The 18,000-nt window shown below is 46.0% G+C and overlaps 4 protein-coding genes across 4 annotated transcripts; 3 read left to right on the top strand and 1 right to left on the bottom strand.

The window, feature by feature from the left end:
• Positions 1 to 70: 70 nt before the first annotated feature.
• BT62DRAFT_1006241 (uncharacterized protein) lies at positions 71 to 2,657 on the top strand (the record flags this gene model as incomplete). The annotated part of the gene is made up of 12 exons (XM_043177231.1): positions 71 to 184; positions 233 to 307; positions 368 to 694; positions 748 to 1,089; positions 1,146 to 1,300; positions 1,352 to 1,420; positions 1,471 to 1,621; positions 1,669 to 1,786; positions 1,833 to 2,068; positions 2,121 to 2,248; positions 2,303 to 2,326; positions 2,381 to 2,657. 12 exons carry the CDS (start codon positions 71 to 73, stop codon positions 2,655 to 2,657), a joined length of 2,016 nt encoding a protein of 671 aa, XP_043039559.1.
• Positions 2,658 to 3,068: 411 nt separating this feature from the next.
• On the top strand, positions 3,069 to 4,786 carry BT62DRAFT_1006240 (uncharacterized protein; the record flags this gene model as incomplete). Its single annotated transcript, XM_043177230.1, has 4 exons — positions 3,069 to 3,157; positions 3,218 to 3,282; positions 3,334 to 3,954; positions 4,005 to 4,786. The coding sequence occupies 4 exons, from the start codon at positions 3,069 to 3,071 to the stop codon at positions 4,784 to 4,786; spliced, it is 1,557 nt and encodes a 518-aa protein (XP_043039558.1).
• A 184-nt stretch (positions 4,787 to 4,970) lies between these two features.
• On the top strand, positions 4,971 to 5,525 carry BT62DRAFT_1006239 (uncharacterized protein; the record flags this gene model as incomplete). Its single annotated transcript, XM_043177229.1, has 3 exons — positions 4,971 to 5,228; positions 5,274 to 5,356; positions 5,405 to 5,525. 3 exons carry the CDS (start codon positions 4,971 to 4,973, stop codon positions 5,523 to 5,525), a joined length of 462 nt encoding a protein of 153 aa, XP_043039557.1.
• A 10,499-nt stretch (positions 5,526 to 16,024) lies between these two features.
• BT62DRAFT_895872 (putative efflux transporter) lies at positions 16,025 to 18,000 on the bottom strand (the record flags this gene model as incomplete). Its single annotated transcript, XM_043183236.1, has 11 exons — positions 16,025 to 16,228; positions 16,284 to 16,492; positions 16,541 to 16,676; positions 16,728 to 16,954; positions 17,005 to 17,182; positions 17,233 to 17,266; positions 17,318 to 17,448; positions 17,500 to 17,567; positions 17,620 to 17,734; positions 17,781 to 17,888; positions 17,941 to 18,000. The coding sequence occupies 11 exons, from the start codon at positions 17,998 to 18,000 to the stop codon at positions 16,025 to 16,027; spliced, it is 1,470 nt and encodes a 489-aa protein (XP_043039556.1).

Genomic DNA, 18,000 nt, shown 5'->3' with positions numbered 1-18,000 from the left:
TCATTTCTGAACCCCACTTATGATAATAAAACAGTGAAGTGTGAGCGTTAGAGCCTTTTGGGTGACTCTTATGGTTAATATATTCTCGACAGGTGAAGGTGACAGAAATTCGAACCGGAAATGCCAAAACTGCTTCTCCAATGATGTCGACTGCACGTATATTGCCGCTGCAAAGATGATACCGGTAGATCTCAAGCTCATTCTGCGTGTATAGTTGTTGATCTTTTCTTAGTATACTTATTCATCCAAGGAATACATCGAAGACCTAGAGAGAAGACTAGAAAAGACGCGAAGGCATTTGCGCAAGGTATAATCGGCTTGCATCGTGCGTGACGTTTGCTTACCACAGTAACCGCATTCCTTCAAGTTTGTTCCGGATACTGTGATTGAAGAGGAACTGATCGGGAAAAGTCAAAATCAGAAACGGCAGAAACATAAACCCACCATGACTGAGCATGTTTCGAACGTTGGGAACGTTGATATTCTAGCAAATGAGGAAACAGCCTTCGAAGATGACTCGGAGTTGGACAGGCTAAAGCAAGTGGCGATAGATGATCCCGACCTCAGAAACTTTGGAAAGTCGAGTGTGATGTCGTTTACGAGCACGGCCCTGAAGATCAGGCAAGAAATGGGGATTCCTTCAGCAAGAACTTCCCAAGTGCCACTTGCTCGTCTATGGGTCAATCGTTGGGATGTACGTAGGTCACGACTCCTTCCCACGTACCTCTCCCTATTGACAGTCTGTAGATGAAGTATAAGGACATCCACCTTCACGATTATACCTTCCCGGAGCCCGACCTTCTAGATAACCTTGTGGAGCTGTATTTCATTCATCTAAATCGATTCTGGCCTCTTCTTCACCAACCCACATTCGAACGTTCACTGGCTGCTGCTCTTCACCGAACCGACAGCGCGTTTGCAGGTATTGTTCTCGTGGTTTGTGCGATTGGCTCACGCTTCTCCAATGACCCACGTGTACGGGTCGATCACTATGAGTCGCCATATCGGCATGGTTGGAAATGGTTTGTTCAAGTACACAGGGTCTCTGTATTGCAACCTCCGAGCCTTTTCGACCTCCAAAAATGTGTGGTAATTAGCTATTACCTCACCCAGAAAGTTCAACCTCGCTGATAAGAGGCATACAGTTGTCGGTTTTCTACGTAGAAGGCTTTTCTGCGCATAGGACATGGACGATGTTGGGGACCGCTGTGCGTATGGCACAAGATCTCGGTGCACACCGGAAACGCAAGGCAGGATGGTTGTCAGTCCCTGAGGAAGAACTACTGAAGAGAGCGTTCTGGTATAGTTATTCCTTAGATGCCTTCTTGTTTTATGTCTTACAACTTGAAAGGGTCTTGGCATGCATGGACAGAATCTTAGGGATGGCGTTAGGTCGACCATATGCTATTCAGGAAGAGGAGTGAGTTTTTTTATAACTTTTGGTGTTATCCTTATTCATAATTCTAGTAGCATTGATGCAGACCTTCCGGTCGAATGTGACGACGAATATTGGGATGGCGACGAGGCATTTATACAGCCTTCCAATGTACCCTCGACGATGTCTTTCTTCATTTCCTACTTGAAGTTAAACCGCATCTTTGGTCGGTGCCTTCGAACAATAGTCAGTATATGCGCCGGTCCGCGTTGATTTCACTGACTTGTTTCAAGTATTCTCTGGGTAGGCCGACGGCTCTCCGTCCTTCTGTTGGGAAAAGAAGCATGGAGGATATCGTCGCCGAGCTTGATTCTTCCTTAAATGAATGGGTAGATTCCGTACCGCAGCACAGTATGTCTTTTTTTACGTTGTGGTAACCGATCTCACAGTAAGCTAGTCCGCTGGGAACCTCAAAGAGAGAAAGAGATTTTCTACAGTCAATCTGTCTTTCTGTACTGCTCTTATTATCATCTACGGATTCTGATTCATAGACCATTCATACCACCACCTGGGAAATCATCATCTCTTTCTTTTCCGTCTCTGGTAATTAGCACCAACGCAGCTCGGTCCATCGGCTATATTTTGGACTGTCAGTCACGACAACAGCCAGACAGTCCAAAGCGTTATTGTCCGGTGAGTCTATATCAGTTCATCAACGTGATTAACACTAATCCGAGCTACTGAGATGTCTATCTTCTCAGCCGCAATCATTCTTCTCTTCAACTGTTGGAGTAACCCGGCGGCGAGATCGGAAAGTGAAGACGTGAAGCACATCGTACAATGTGTGAATACTCTCCAGACATTTGAGCGACAGTGCGCAACTTTTATCTGTTACCGCAAATACTTATTAATTATGTCTTTCCGCAGATGGTTGTGTGCTAGCCAATTCTGGTAAGTGATGACTGCGCTTGTAAATATTTGAAACCTAATGTTTGGTACTGGCAGTGACTTTATCAGTCATCTCGTTAGCGGTGTATACCCCAATCAACAGCGACCTGTACCTGTGCACGAAACCATTGGTGTATCGCCTCGGCCACTTTTCCATGTATCTCAATGGGCGGAACTGATGGGTATGCCCTTCCCTTCGTCAAGTTGGGCTTCTTCATCCGACGACGCATATACTCAGAATTTTTGGACCGTTGCTGAAGATGCATTTTATCAGGCTCACGACGAAGGATCTATTAGTCTTGTAGCCGGTACTGTTGACACTTGGCAAGCCTGATCTGGGCAAAGGCTAATGTTCTTTATGTGTCGGCCAACGCTCTTGGAAGTGTTGGGATTTTGCTGGAAAGTTCTAGAAAGGGCAATCCGGCATCATGCCGAGAGCTGATGAGTAAGCTCAAGAGAAAGAGAAAGTTGTAGTAAATTCTAGATACAAGCCCGGAGAGTATAAATACAAGCTCTGTAGGAGCTGTAGAATAACAAGTTCATTCTTTCTGGCCTCACCGGCCTGGAGTCTACCCTGTGCATCACCAAGGATTTCCAACAGGAAGGACCCACCGACGCGACCTTCTATTTTGGTGACAAATGACGCGATCGGAAACATAAGTAGATGACGATTTTTGTTTACCATGAACCTCGACAACAAATATACTTCACCGTTACTTTCTCTCTTTCATGTTTCTTACTCGTAATGTCCTTCAATGACAGGCAGGTTGCCTTGACTAGCGCCTTTCGCTCGTTCAATACCAAAGTTCCTATATTTCTGCAAAAACTGTACAAGTATGCTGGCTTTATACATCCCCTCTTCGTGCATCAAATTTGACGCCGTGCTGCCACTAGAATCGTCGACAGTCCAGAGACAAACGAAGCTATTTCCTGGTCGGAGGATGGAGAGTCATTTATTGGTGATTAGCTCAGGTGCCGTTACTCTACCTTTGGCTGAATCTGAGTGTCAGTGTATGACCAGGAGCGGTTAGCAAGGGACCATCTTCCACAATGGTTCAAACATAACAAATACCCTTCGTTCGTTCGCCAGCTCAACAACTACGGCTTCCATAAAGTGATTAACCTTCAACAAGGTGTAATGAAAGCTAGCATGGACATAGAGCAGTCGCAGTACACGCATCCCTGTTTCCAGCGTGGCAAGGAGGCCCAACTTATCCTCGTCCGACCCACCAAGCAAGCGAAGGACCGTCCTACCATTGATCTTGAGCAGGGTAGCTCTTCTGCTTCCTCGGGTACTAAACAACAGTTGGACATCCATGCCGTGTTAAATGGCGTAGCTGCAATCAGAAAACAGCAAATGGCAATAACACAGGATTTAGCCGAATTGAAGCGCTCGGATCGACTGCTGTGGGAAGAGGCACTGCAGTCACGGAATCGACATACAAAACTGCAGGACACGGTAAATCGCATTGTCAAGTTCCTGGCCACCCTGGTATCGCAACCTAGCGGCAGCGGCGTCGCACATCCCCAGCCTTCACGTTTGATGATTGAGGACTCCACTACGAGCGAGGTGGAGGTTGAGGAACACGACGACGACGACGGCAAAGACGCTGGGATAGCTTCTGCTTTGCGTAATTATCCCTTTCAGTTTAGTACCAATTTGCTCTTACCAGATTTACAGCAAAGTCAAATATCGAAATATCAAGTTCAACATCTCCCGAAACATCCTCCTTCATCGCCCCAGCAACAGATTTTGAATATCCCTCATTTAGTCCGACTGTACCGATAGATCCATCAGCAGTTCTACAAACGGTGACAAACCAGCCAATCTCCTCCCCTCTCCCTTCCCCCGACAAACTTAGCTCTATTTTTGACGGAATGTCTAACTCCGACTGGGATATGTTCTCCTCCTTACTAGGCTCTCTCTCCTCCCAGATAGACTTCGGTCAGCTCTCTCTTTCCGATCTGGGCCAGTCATCTCCACGTCTTCCTTTGACATCTGGCGACAATACTTGCGCACAGTCCCTATCTAGTGAAAGTCTCGTCCCAGTCGATGGCCAGAGCCTTGACACATTTAACAAGACCATCGGAGACATTGATAATGCCGTCAATGCACTTGACTGTGATATAGATTTGCTGAGCAGCGCCTTGGGAATACCATCTGATGGCCTGCCAATCGGTGATGATGGGATTGATTACAGCGCTTTCTTCAATTACGCGACCCCTCCACCCGATATCCCCGATTCCTCTGTCGGCACCGGATTTTTGACCGATGTCCCTGTTGGCGTAGCCTCCCCGGCTAACAGCAGCCGGCATGGGTCTCTACAACCTGACGGTCAAGATGTGGATGCTGGACCAGTAACCGTAGGTATAAAGCGGAAACTAGACAATACAGACCTGGAGCCTCCCCCTGTAGTTCCCAAACCTCCTCCGGCCCTTGTGTCGTCTTCGAGCCTGGAGTGAGGGAGGATTGTCGGATAAATGAAGGCGTTTGTATATGTATTTCTAGGTTTGAGGCGAGACGGATGGATAGCAATAGTTGACGCATTAGCAAACGCAGCAGGCTACAAGTATTAGAATCTTGCCTACGCGGCCTTGCTGCTGCTTCAAGTTCACACTCCAGAAAAACTTTGAAGTTTATAAGTTAATGTCACCACGAATTGATGGCACGGGGCCTGTATTCTCTTCGAACTCTAGGCGATTCAATCTTCTATCGAGGAGCATGTCCAAACTTTCGCAAACTACCCCATTACTAGTAGAATTACTTGTCCACAAGCATCATATCTCGATGTTTGAACAGATCATTCCACTGGGCTCTGTAGGATATATCGACGGCTTGACCAGGATATTCGTCGTGCTGTTCAGTGCTATTTGTCCGGCTTCTTCCACAGACCACGAATTCATTGTATCCCTTCTCTTCTCAAAAAAGGTGGAATAAACTTGATCGAAGATCCAAATATTCCCCGTCCCGGATTACGAGTATAAAAAGTCGGTTATCTTGCGCAGGCTCGGAGCTTGGACCAAAGAGAGATCGTCCGTGTTTATTTCTTATGATTACTTATCTGTTGCTGACAAAAGCAGAGTGTATACTATACCTCTGGGATTCGACATGGCAAAGATGCTCTTTCTTGCGCTCGGCCGTGCTTATTCCCCGGAACTTGTAGGAGATTGTTTCGACTTCCCTGACCAAGTCGTGCTTTAACGCTTCTCGAACAACACCGCCGTTGCCACCAGCACCTTCTCAGGGTTGGGGTGACTGTTCAATGGCAGATGAGCACATTTCCCGATACCTTATCGGCCGACGGACGATAGAGAAGGAAAAAGATATGATTCACTGGCACGAGAACTCATGCACTGTGCATTGGATAACACCATCTATCCAGCACCAGGAACATTTCCGAATTCAAAAACCAGGATGACCTGGTAGAGGAAACTTTCTCGGACATGTAAGATATTGCTTTTCCAATCTGAATATGTTTGTCCACATTCCGCTTCCTTTGCGGTTCAAAGTTGACTTTCGCTTCAGATTATATACCGCTATATCACGGATAACACCAAATGGGAGTAACGTTGCGAAAGCGCTTACTCGTTCCCAAGTTGATGGAAGGGCGTAACTAACTTTTACTTGACCCTGCTCACAGACCTCGCCTCAATAAACACGTTCAGCGAATTGTATGACATGTTTTGCATCCTTAAAGACCGGCTCAAGGGTTATGCCTACGCTTCAATCAGCCGTCTTTCGACCACGCTGCCTACCTTGTCTGTGTTTGGTTTTCTTGTGTTGAAATCATTCCCAGAATGAAAAAGGTGAGGCGAAAGAATCGTAGACATGTTGTCTCCCGTAAATCTGTGTCTGCAGGTCCATCGAACGTGCGTACGCTTTTAGAGCTGTGTGCTGAACTCGTACAGGATGAGATGATTGTCATCTGTTGTAACATTCATGTCCGAGGTACTGATCTCCGACGATTCCCCAGATACTGATACTGGAAAGTTATTGTCGCCTGGTTCCTTCCTCATCATGTAGTTCAAACTCCTCGCTGTGATCCTTACCCGTATGCTTCTTGTTCGCTGTACCAGGCACAGATGGGTCCTGGCATTTCTCAGGTTATAATTTACCATTTGGGCGTCACTGTCACTGGCCTTAGCTCTGCAGGTCGACTCCTTCGCCTCCTCGACGAATCGTAATGGTCTCAGCTCGCTAAAAGGATTGGAGGTACGGGCATCTGTTCTTCCGCATTGACGTTCAATCCCTGAATTCATATCTGCTTGATGCGTACCAAAGACCGCAAGTTCCTCTCTAAAATTGTGCTCGACTAACTCACACTGGTAGTGATCTTGTCGGTACTCTCCATCTTCTCCGGCAAGAAGTCTTAACAGGAATCTTTCCCATGCCACTTGTGTATCAAACGACAAGTCAACCACCGCTCTCGACGGGCGATATTAATACCAATTCTCCCATTCTCCAGGTACTTAACAGCCTGGTTCGGAGTCCTACATACCCATCAAGTCAACGCAACAACATGCAGTTCAAGCTCCTCCTCTCTGTGATCCTCACTCGTGAGTTTCCTCTTCCACAGCTCCCGTGCCAGAATTGACTTTTTGAAACTTAGTGGCCATCACCGTGCTTGCTGTACCAGAAGAAGATGGCACTCGTCCGGGTCATTCGCAGCGTACAGTCAATGAGGTTGGTACTGCATATTTTGAGCCTGAGGAAGGAGCTAATTTTTGGATTTTACTTAGGCTCGACCATCAGCCATGATGTGATCTCCTTAGATGGTTGCAATTTTTTTCCAGTGCAGATCTTATTTTCGGTGCCGATAATGAAAAAAAAAGGTGTTTTGATCAAGCTATTTATGGATTTAGCAAGCACTGAGTTTCCCACTTTTGATCTGCGGAGAGCTACCGCCATGCTAGGAGAAGGGCTTTCTGAACCTTGGCAGGCTGAAAAGAACAACGTCGGAATACCCGTTCCTTTGAATGGCTGACCTGGTCATCTGATGAAATTGATTGAGCTCAATAGTACTAGTGATGTGCTAATCACCAATGCACTAAAATTCAAGCAATAGTTTCCAGCATGGCAACAGAAGCAGTAAAACAGTTATATTCTTCCAAATCCGTCACCCATGTATGAGCTCGAATCGAACAAGCTCTTTGCGCGCAGTCCTGATGCGCCATCATGTTGTGTGATAAACCAGAGTTTGGGGAGATCCTAACAAATCCTGCCGTCACGCAGCCAGTAGAGAGAAACAGCCGAGCAGGGTACTAATTGTCAGTACATACATAGAGATAATAACATAAAGAGTCGAGGGACAGCATGTGTAATGTGCCGAAGTAAACGAAGCCTTAGTCAAAAGCGGCGCCGAGGAAATGGGGGGCGATAACAGAGGTCTATTGAGGAAGAGGAAGATTAGAGAGACAACTAGCAAGTGCTACAAGTCAGAATGATCCTCACAACTTGAAACGAGAGCGAGGGTTAGTAGCACAAGCGGCTTCAAAATCCGATGCCAAAGACACTAAGCATTGAATGCATTTAAGCAGCACCTATAATCTCTAGGCACTCGACAGGTACTCCATACCAGTGCTAATAAGAGGCTCTTCGCTGTCCACTTTCCTGGGTACGAATGGTAGACCAAAGAAAACATGTGCTTGCAGCAAAGATTCCCTCTAATAGCCGGCCAGCACCTGCAAATTGCACGCAAGAAGGGGGACCTGGGATCAGTTGGAAGCACACATAGATAAAATTCTATGCACGTCTCTTGATGGGCAAGGAAGTTGACCTGAAGTTAGTCCAATCCTTCATGGCGCCCAGACCCAAAAGGTACTATTGCAATAGTGAAGCAAACCTTCAGATTCCTCTAGGGGACTTGAATCCCATGATATGCTCTACCAACTGAGCTGAGAGGAATTGCTTAAATACAAGAGCCCGGGTCATAAAAATACCTTACTCTCATTGCCCGCTCATGGCATGGGCTCGAATCGAACAAGCTCTTGCTCGGACCCGATATGCACGGTTACAACATCCAGATCCCTCTTGGCTCAGTCGTAGAGTGCAAGCTGGTCTTAGTCGATCAATCCGGCTAGGGATCTCTAAGTAGTCGTCACAAATTTGTGTTTTAGCCTCATCATCAATGTTGATATCCCCAAAGTCCTATTTTTCTCTCTCACAGCCTTGTATTGATCCATTTCGTTCAAGTCGGCTGATCAATTGCCAGTCTGTACACCACATGTTTGTTTCTCCATATTTTTCATCGCCTGGCTCCTGTATTTACAAACCTAATTGTGAGTCAAGATCTATTTCTCACTCCAGGTTCCATTCCGATTTTGCAGTGCTGCACTTTGGGTGCTTCCCCACATTATCTGTACCACAGAAACGTCTGATGCCTACTCTCTTATAGCATTAGGGCATCGGGACTGCGCCAGGGTTGAGCTTATTTGATTCGAGCCAACGTAATTTATAATTGAGATTGCATCTTTTTTAGTCCCTCTTACTCCATTGGTAGAGTACGCTACTATTATTGAAGACATATCCGAACAAAGAGATGACAAGGTCAGTGAGACTTTTTTTTTGTCCCATGAATGAATTATACACATTTTTTCCTGATAAAATACGTGTCTCTCGCTTGAAGGGGTGCAATGAACCAGACCATGAGCCTTGGCATTTTGTTGCCATTTTTTCCCCCTGCAAATCACTTTGTCCCAAGCCAATTATAACATGGTTCATTCTGGCTTTTGAGCTCATTGGTTTATGCAATATGTTAGGATCTCTCCGCACTCTGGTTTTATCTCTGTGTATGTGAAAGATTTTCCAGCAGAAGTGAAAAACCAAAAAAAAAGTACATCTCAACAAACTCACTAACATTGGCTCAAGCTTGAATTGAACAAGCTCTTGGTGTGCAGTCTCGCCCAATACACCATCATGCTGTATGCTGTGTGAGATAAACCAGAGTGTGGGAGAGATCCTAACATATCGCATAAACCAATGAGCTCAAAAGCTGGAATGAACCATGTTATAATTGGCTTAGGACGAAGTGATTTGCCAAGGCTCATGGTTCCTCGAAAACGAATTGCTTGATACGAGCAAAATTGTCAGAGGAATGCTGGCATGAGAAAAAGTCGGCCGCTGTCCTGCCTTGGACTCGGAGTGAGCTTGGCTTTTACTGACAGTGCTCACTATTTCTTTGTGGAAGAGAGAACTGTGGTGGTAACAGGCAGGCCGGCTCTACATCAATGGAAGCATATGCTTATATATGAAAAAGGATACATGCACTGTGCAAAGACCAGTCGACATTGGTTAACTGAGCACTGACAGACAATAATAGACATGTTTGGAGATGAGCATCCCTCCATCTGAAAGCATCCAGACCTTAGGGAAGGGATCTTCATACTACAAATTATGAGTTTTGCTGATTCAGATGCAACTATCTTTCAGTGACAAGCACAATACATTCCTCGCAATACATTTGGTTTGACAACTTGGACATAGGCAAACAAAGTGTTGAGATTTAGACTGTATCCAGAGTACATTCTTGTAAGAATTTTAGTCTTTGGGTTCCAAACTCCTGGGGAGTTTCCCCATTGACTTCTCATATTTATACTAGACTACATCTTTTCTAGTAATTTCTACTTAATTCCTTCAATTTTTCTCAGATTCTTTCCTTACTCAGCATGCCAGAATGTCAGATTACTCGAATTCTCTCGCAGATTCCAACACACCGATTGGGATGCCATAGTGAAGAATCCTAAGATTGTCTGCAAGACTATCGGGATGTGGCTAGTGAAACACGATTCGGAAAAGTATGCACACAATAACAATTTCCTTCATCGATCCTGCATCACACTCACATCTCGCTGTTGGATTAGCAAGCAGGAGCTCTGTCGTATCCCGCCAGCCAAGCTCGATACCCCTTTATATTGGGATGGACTATATATATTGAATACAGTCTGTCGAGCACCCTCACCACATTTCTGCTTATCGCTATGCTGTGTGAGAGTGAGTATCTACTTATATTACTTCGTTTATATCACTGATTGGTATTCTGTAGTCTATGTTATAACTAACAGCATAATCTATTAGGTGCTACAAATGCGCATCACTTTCTTAGAGGTTATACGGCTCTGAGAATTACTCTATCCCATCCTTCATACTCAAATGACTTCCGCCATTGCTGCCTTGACTACAGGCCTACCATAGAACATCCCCACACTGAATACGTCTGGTGACAACTGGTCCATCTTCTACCTCCACTTTTCCACTGGTGTTCAAGCCAAAGGGAAATGAGATCACTTTGATGGATCCAAGCCCAAACCCTCTCTCACTGCACCCACAACAGCTCTCATGGCTGAGCTAGATGAATGGGAGAAAGATGAGGCTGTAGCTAAGAACCTCCTGCTCTCGAAGATCTCTGACTCAGTCGCTATAAAGATTCAGCGTCTTTCCACAGTTGCTGTAGCTTGGTCAAAGATTGAAAAAGAGTTTACCGATAAGAGCGGCTATGCATAAACCAATCTTCAGCAGCAGTTTATAGAGTCACATTGCCCGGCCAAAGGCAATGTTCACGAGTTTCTTGACAGTCTGTCAATGAAACGGGAGTCATTAGCTTCCATCGGTGTCATCATCGAGGAGAAGGATTACCACTCAACGATTCTCATCTCTATCCCTCCCTAGCTTGCCAAGCATGCATCGACTCTCTTTATGGCAACAAAGCTCTTTAGTTCCAACAAGGAAGTCAATCCTGAGAACCTGATCTATACCATTTCTGAGAAATATGACTGACTGGAGCGTAAGCGAGCCAAGCATAGTTGGCAGTCTGGAAAGGGAAAGGACTCGGAACAAGATGAAGCCATATCTGTTTCATCAAGCTCAGGTGGCAATAAGAAGGGCAAGAAACCCAGCAAGAAATTATGCTGGAGATGTGGGAAAGAAGGACACTTCAAAAACAAATGCTCTGAGAAGAAGTCATCAGACAATGACAGCAAGGCCTCTGGATCGAAGAGTGAAATAGCCAATGTGGCTGAGAAATCATCGGATTCAGACTGGGAAGTCAGCAGTGCATTCAGAGTTGATGATGCTAGCGACATGCCGTCGCTGGCTGCAGTTTCTGAGTCAGACGAGTCTGAAGTTGAGGGCTTATCAGAAGACTCGGAGGATGAAGACGATGGTACTGACTTTTTTTCGGAGGTTGGTGATGAGTCGTGGGATGAGCTGAGCAGCGCATTGTCCTCAGATGTTGACTGGAGTGATGTGAACTCCTTTGTTGATAAGCAATCGGATGCCACATCTGGTATACCGACTTTGGAGAATGTATCTGCTTCTGAAGAGTCAGTCGCAGCTGTTACCAACACTGTAAACTCACCCGATGTTCAAATTCATACTGAACTCTACGACTCCAGCTGTACACACCATATTTCCCCTTACTGCGATGATTTCAACTCGTTCCAGTCTGTCCCACCCAAGGTATTCTATGCTGTAAACACTCAAAAATTTTCTGCAGCTGGAAAGGGCATGATGAGTATTGATATGCCAAATGGTGCAAATGCAAGCAATCTGCAACTCACCAAGGTCATGTACTCTCCTGAAGTTGGCTATACACTCATTTCAGTTGGCCGACTTGACGATCTTGGTTTCAAGTTGACTTTCGGTGGTGGAAAATGCACCATCCATGCACTAGATGGAAAGGTTGTTGGGGTTGTCCCAAAAGATGATGGTGGCCTATATCGGATTCGTCATGAGGGAGATTTGGCTGGGACAGCTGAGGAGATGCTTACTCTAGACCAATTGCACTGCCATATAGGCCACATTTCACCTGAAGTTGCTTGCCGTCTAGTTGAAAAAGGCTTCATGACCAGAATAAAGCTCGACAAGTCATCTGAAGAACCACAGTTCTGCGAGTCATGTGTCTATGCTAAAGCTACACGAAAGCCAGTGTCTAAGGCTCGAGGGGGAGAACGTGCAACTGATATTGGAGATGAAATTCACTCTGATTTATGGGGACCTGCACCTGTAGAATCCCTGCATAAATGCCGTTACTTCATCTCTTTCATTGATGACAGCACTCATTGGGCTTACCTTGAATTCTTATGCCAGAAGAGTGAAGCTTTCACAGCATACAAAGCCTATGAAGCTCGCATCTGCACTCAGCATGATCACCCTGTAAAAATCCTCCATTCAGACCATGGAGGTGAATACTTCAACAAAGCGTTTGTCTTGCATCTGAAAAATGCCGGCACAGCAACGAAGATGACTGTGCATGATACGCCACAGCACAATGGGGTGGCTGAAAAGTATAATCGCACAGTTATCGAAAAAGTCAGGGCTATGCTACATTCAAGCAGCTTACCTCACTTCCTATGGGCTGAGGCTGTTCGCCATGCTGTCTGGGTCCTCAACAGAACATCGACAAAGGCTCTAGATGGAATGACTCCTTATGAAGCTGTCACAGGGAAGAAGCCAGATCTAAAAAGGTTGCGGGAATGGGGAGAGAAATGCTGAGTACGTCTTGAGACTAAGGCTATGAAGCTGGGTGGCCATGTATGTAAAGGTCAGTGGATTGGATTCGACAAAATAAGTAATGGATCTCGTGTCTACTGGACAGAGAGCAAGATGGTGTCCATCGAGTGAAATGTCTATTTCGACACAACTTGTATTGCCACTGACGATCTTGAAGAGGAGGAAGACATTGAACTACATAAGATTCTGTCAATGCCAAAAACTCAGCCCAATCCACCTACTGCAAAGCCATCACAGGTGTCATCTACCCTCGAAGCCCAGCCTACAGTCCAACCCATAGTTGAAGAAACCCGTTCTGGATGCACTCGAAAGCCTAGCCAGCGGGTGCTGGACCTCATCTCTGGCAAAGGCAGTATATCGGCACGCCCAAGTGATCCTATGGTACCTGTTGGTGTTCAGTTACCAGTTGCCAATGAAAACAATGAACCTCTCGAGTTTGAGGGAGAAGGAGAGGCAGATTGGTTGATGATACTCGAGGATGCTGACTTCCTTGAGGAGTATGCCATGGCCATTTCAACAGCCGATGCAGAAGCCTTAGAGCCATGCAGTCTAGCTGAAGCAAAGCATCAGCCTGATTGGCCTTTGTGGGAAGGTGCAATATAAGAAGAGCTTGCGACATTGAAGACTGCAGAGACTTGGAAAATTGTCGAAAAACCAGTTGAAGCAAATGTCATGGGCTCGAAGTGGGTCTTTCAAATCAAGAAGAATGCTGAGGGAGGCATAGTCAAGTTCAAGACTCGCTTGGTAGCACAAGAGTTCTCACAAGTACCTGGTGTCGACTACTTCGACATTTATGCCCCTGTTGCAAGGCTTGCATCTATCCGTTCAATCCTTGCTATGGCTGCGGCACTCGACCTAGAGCTCTATCAAGTTGATATCAAGGGCACATACTTGAATGGAAAGCTCACCAACGAAGAAATCATTTATATGCATCAACCTTCTGGCTATCCTGAGCCTGGCTCCTATCCTGGTCAAGTCTGCCATCTCATAAAGACTCTGTATAGTTTGAAGCAGAGTGGTTGTCGCTGGTATCAATGTCTTGTTGAGATTTTGGTGGTGCAGCTGGGATTCAAGCAGTGCGATGTTGATCAAGCCATGTTTTACAAGCAGGAGGGCTGAAACTTGACTATCATTGCTGTCCATATTGACGACTGCACCATCGCAGCATCATCATTGCATCTAGTGCGAGAGATAAAGGAAGGTATGGCAAAATATGTGGAAGTCACAGATTTGGGGGAGCTGCACTGGATTCTCGGCATCAAGATCATGTGTGACTGTGAGTCACACTCCATTTTTCTTTCCCAATGCTCGTACATCGATGCCATTGTTCATCACTATGGCTTTGAAGACCTCAAACCAGTCTCTACACTAATGAATATTAATCTCCATTTGTCTTCCTTTCCTGCACTAGCCTCCACCCGAGAAATTGCAGCCATGAGAGATATCCCTTACAGGGAGTCTGTTGGCTCCTTGATCTGGGTTATGCTCGGGACATGCCCTGATATCACATTTGCCACGACAACAGTCTCGAAATATTCAACGGCTGCTGCAGAGGCTCATTGGAAGGCTGTAAAGCACATCTTTCACTACCTGAAGGGCACGAGGGATTACTGGCTGACGTTTGGAGGAAACAGAAAGGTTTTGCATAGTTATGTGGATGCTGATGAGAGCATGGCAGAGGATAGGTATGCCATTACTGGGTACACTTTCATGCTGAATGGTGGAGCTGTTTCATGGTCATCTAAAAAGCAGGAGATTGTCTTGCTTTCAACCACCGAGTCTGAATACATGGCTGCAACTCATGCATCAAAGGAGGCACTCTGGCTTCACAGTCTGCTCTCTCAGGTTTTCTCACCGACTACTAAGGCTACAACTTTATTCTCAGACAATCAGTCTGCTATTGTGCTCTCAAAAGATCATCAGTATCATGTCCGAACCAAGCATATCGACATTCGCTTCCACTTCATTTGCTGGGTCATCAGTGAAGGCTCCCTTCATCTTGTTTACTGTCCCACTGAGGACATGGTTGCTGATGCTCTCACCAAGCCTTTACCTTCAGCCAAGGTGAAGCACTTTGCTACTGAGCTTGGACTTCGCTCTGCTTGAGAGAGAGTGTTGGATTAGCAAGCAGGAGCTCCGTCGTATCCTGCCGGCCAAGCTCGATACCCCTTTATGTTGGGATGGACTATATATATTGAATATGGTCTGTCAAGCACCCTCACCATGTTTCTGCTTATCGCTACACTGTGTGAGGGTGAGTATCTACTTATATTACTTCGTTTATGTCACTGATTGGTATTCTGTAGTCTACGTTATAGCTAACAGCATAATCTATTAGGTACAGTGAATACAACACTGTGTTTCTGCTTATCGCTACACTGTGTGAGGTCTATGTTATAGCTAACAGCATAATCTATTAGGTGCTACAAACACGCGTCACTTTCTTAGACTCGCCCTTGGAAGAAGCCCAGCCCTCCCCAATCATTCTGCGTACGTCGGTTTTCTCCGATCCGCGTGCTGACCTAAAATATTTTTAGAATGTCGGATCATCATGACCCGAATCAGCGTAAATTGCCACCCGAGATCCTAGATGCAATTGTTGATGAGGAATCTCTGGGGTCAAGATATAATTCTTGGAGCATTTTCAGAGATGCCAGTAGCACGCCCCGAATTTCATGAATCGGGAAAACCTGAGCGTGCCTACGCCGGGCAATGAATACTCGACCGTGCCAGTGTCTTGAATCTTTATTTCCACATTGGAGATCATGGTTTTGATGTGTTGAAGAGAAGGAAAAGCATTGACGTATTGTCGTAGCCTGTCCCACGAAGGGAACGGAATGTCCTCGAGTTCCAGAGATGGGACAGAGCTGGCGAAAGGAATGAAAGTGATCCTATCATCGTTGAGAAGAAATAATACATCAGTTGACTGCTACCTATTGACGTTCTATATTGGGGCCTCTATCTGTCTATCCATCTATATTTAATTAGTCAAGACCTATATTATACTATATTTCCACTCGCTCCTACAAGCGTTTCTGGATTACGCAGGCAGCACTTTAGCTGGTTTCTCGGTTTTCTCGGCTGGAACGTCATCCTCGGCAGCAAGAGTTTCAGCGTCATCATCTCCTTCCTTTATCACACCAGCGCCTTGGAAGAATATGAATGCTAACAACGCCGCTAGAAAGGAATGCAAGTCAAAATCCATACAAGGCAGGAGATATATGCAAGCATTTACCAAATATCCCGAATGCAAAATCTGACCATGCCGCGGACTGATAAGCATCCAGTTGTGCAGGTTTGGGCGCATTTAAAGAATCGGTTCCGTAGTCTGACGCCCGTGCACTTAGAACTCTATCATAAACGACGGTGGATATTGTCACTCCAAAGGAAGTGCCAAGCTGAGAAGCGATGTCAACAATTTTGTCGCGACGCTCACGCCGAAGCACAACTTACCTGAGTCATAGTCTGAAAAACTGCGCCTGCGACACTCTGCTCGTGGTGCAGAGACGCTTTTGCAATGAAAAGCGTACCAGCAGCGAATACAAAATCAGCTCCGATGACGGAGAGTACAGACGCGGGGAAGCCGAAAGCCCAGTACGTGGCAGAGGGGTTGATCAGCGCGAAGAGAAGACTAGCGGTGCTCGTGAGTGCTGTCCCAGATACTAAGGTATATGAGTACCATAGCCAAAGCACAGAAGAAGACTACGCACCCATGAAATATATGAAAGGCACGCGACCTGCCACAAAGGCCACTATGGTGTTGCAGATTACACCAGAGATGAACATCGGCACCAGACGAACAACAGTGAGGATTGGGGTAAGCCCTTGATAGTTCTGGTAATAAAGCTAGACGAATTAAATAAGGATTGGTTCATTCGATGAAAGCACGAGCCATACCTGAGACCAATAACACCATCCCTGGAAGCAGCACCAGTTGAGAAAAGCGATAGTCATCACTACAGCGACTCGTCCGTTTGCTCTTGTCCAAAGAGATAGCCGCATGAGTGGTGGAGGTTTCCATTTCGACTGAGGGCGAGCAGAATCCATCTGGCGTTCTAGGTAGTGCTGCCAGAAAAGAAAGAGCACTATGAAAATAACACCAGTGATGAGTAGCGCTATTATATCTTGAGGCGGTGTTAGTTCTAGTGGACGGATGGTGGTGTAAAGAACGTACATGGTGTCTTCCACTGCTGCGGTGCAAGTTCTCCTTGGGTTAGAACAAAGACGATGAGGACGAGCCCTGCGGTCGCCAGGAAGGTGCCGGCTAGGTCAATACGTTGATCTGTCTCCACCGAAGGCAGATCTTTGTCGATAGCATACAGACCCATAGCCAAGGAAGCAACTGTAAGACCCTGGAAAAGGTGAGGCAATGATACGCTCCAAATAAAAATGCCTTCCTTACCGTATTGAGATAAAATAGAGATCGCCAGGTTTTCCTAGAAGCAGATGTCAGCAAGATACCACGAGTAACATCATACTGTGCTCACTTGGTCAATTGTACCATTACACCGCCGACGACTGTACCAAGGGCTCCACCGATGGGCGCGCCAGCGGCAAATGTAGCAAATGCGATTGTGCGAGCACGAGATGGAGGAAAGGAATGAGCCAAAATTCCGAGCTGTAAACGAATAAACGACAACTTCAATATGAGGTTCAAAGAGACGCGTACAGAAGCTGGTATTGTCGCTGCTGCTCCAACGCCTTGTATGCCTCTCAAGATATCTAAAGTCATTGCATCTAAAGATGTTGGGTCAACAAAGCGCTCGCTGGTGCCACGAGTCTCACATACTGTTGGCAAAAGAAGCTCCCAAGGTAAATACAGCTAACCACAAAGCACCGAAGGAGTAAACTCTTTTGCGCCCATAGAGATCTGCAACTCGACCGAACATAAGAAGAAGACAACCCTAAATGCTCAGCAGTGTATAAATGGCCGCTAAAAGTGCGACTTACCGCGCTCAGTGGATATGCTGACACGACCCATGTTAAGTCTGATTCAGTAACACCGAACTCAACTGCCATGGTTGGAAGAGCAATAGAGACGGAAGTCTGATTGACATTCTAGGGCCATGAGTAAGCACCGATACAGTTGAGTAATTAGGAAGGAACGTACGTTGACCATCATGGCGAGAGTACAAGAAGCTACAATCAAGACAGCGCGTAGGACAGACAT

The sequence above is a fragment of the Guyanagaster necrorhizus genome, assembly GCF_019112545.1.
Source record: "Guyanagaster necrorhizus MCA 3950 unplaced genomic scaffold BT62scaffold_13, whole genome shotgun sequence".
In the NCBI taxonomy this organism is placed as follows: Eukaryota; Fungi; Basidiomycota; class Agaricomycetes; order Agaricales; family Physalacriaceae; genus Guyanagaster; species Guyanagaster necrorhizus.
This window is presented reverse-complemented; position numbering and strand designations above follow the sequence as displayed.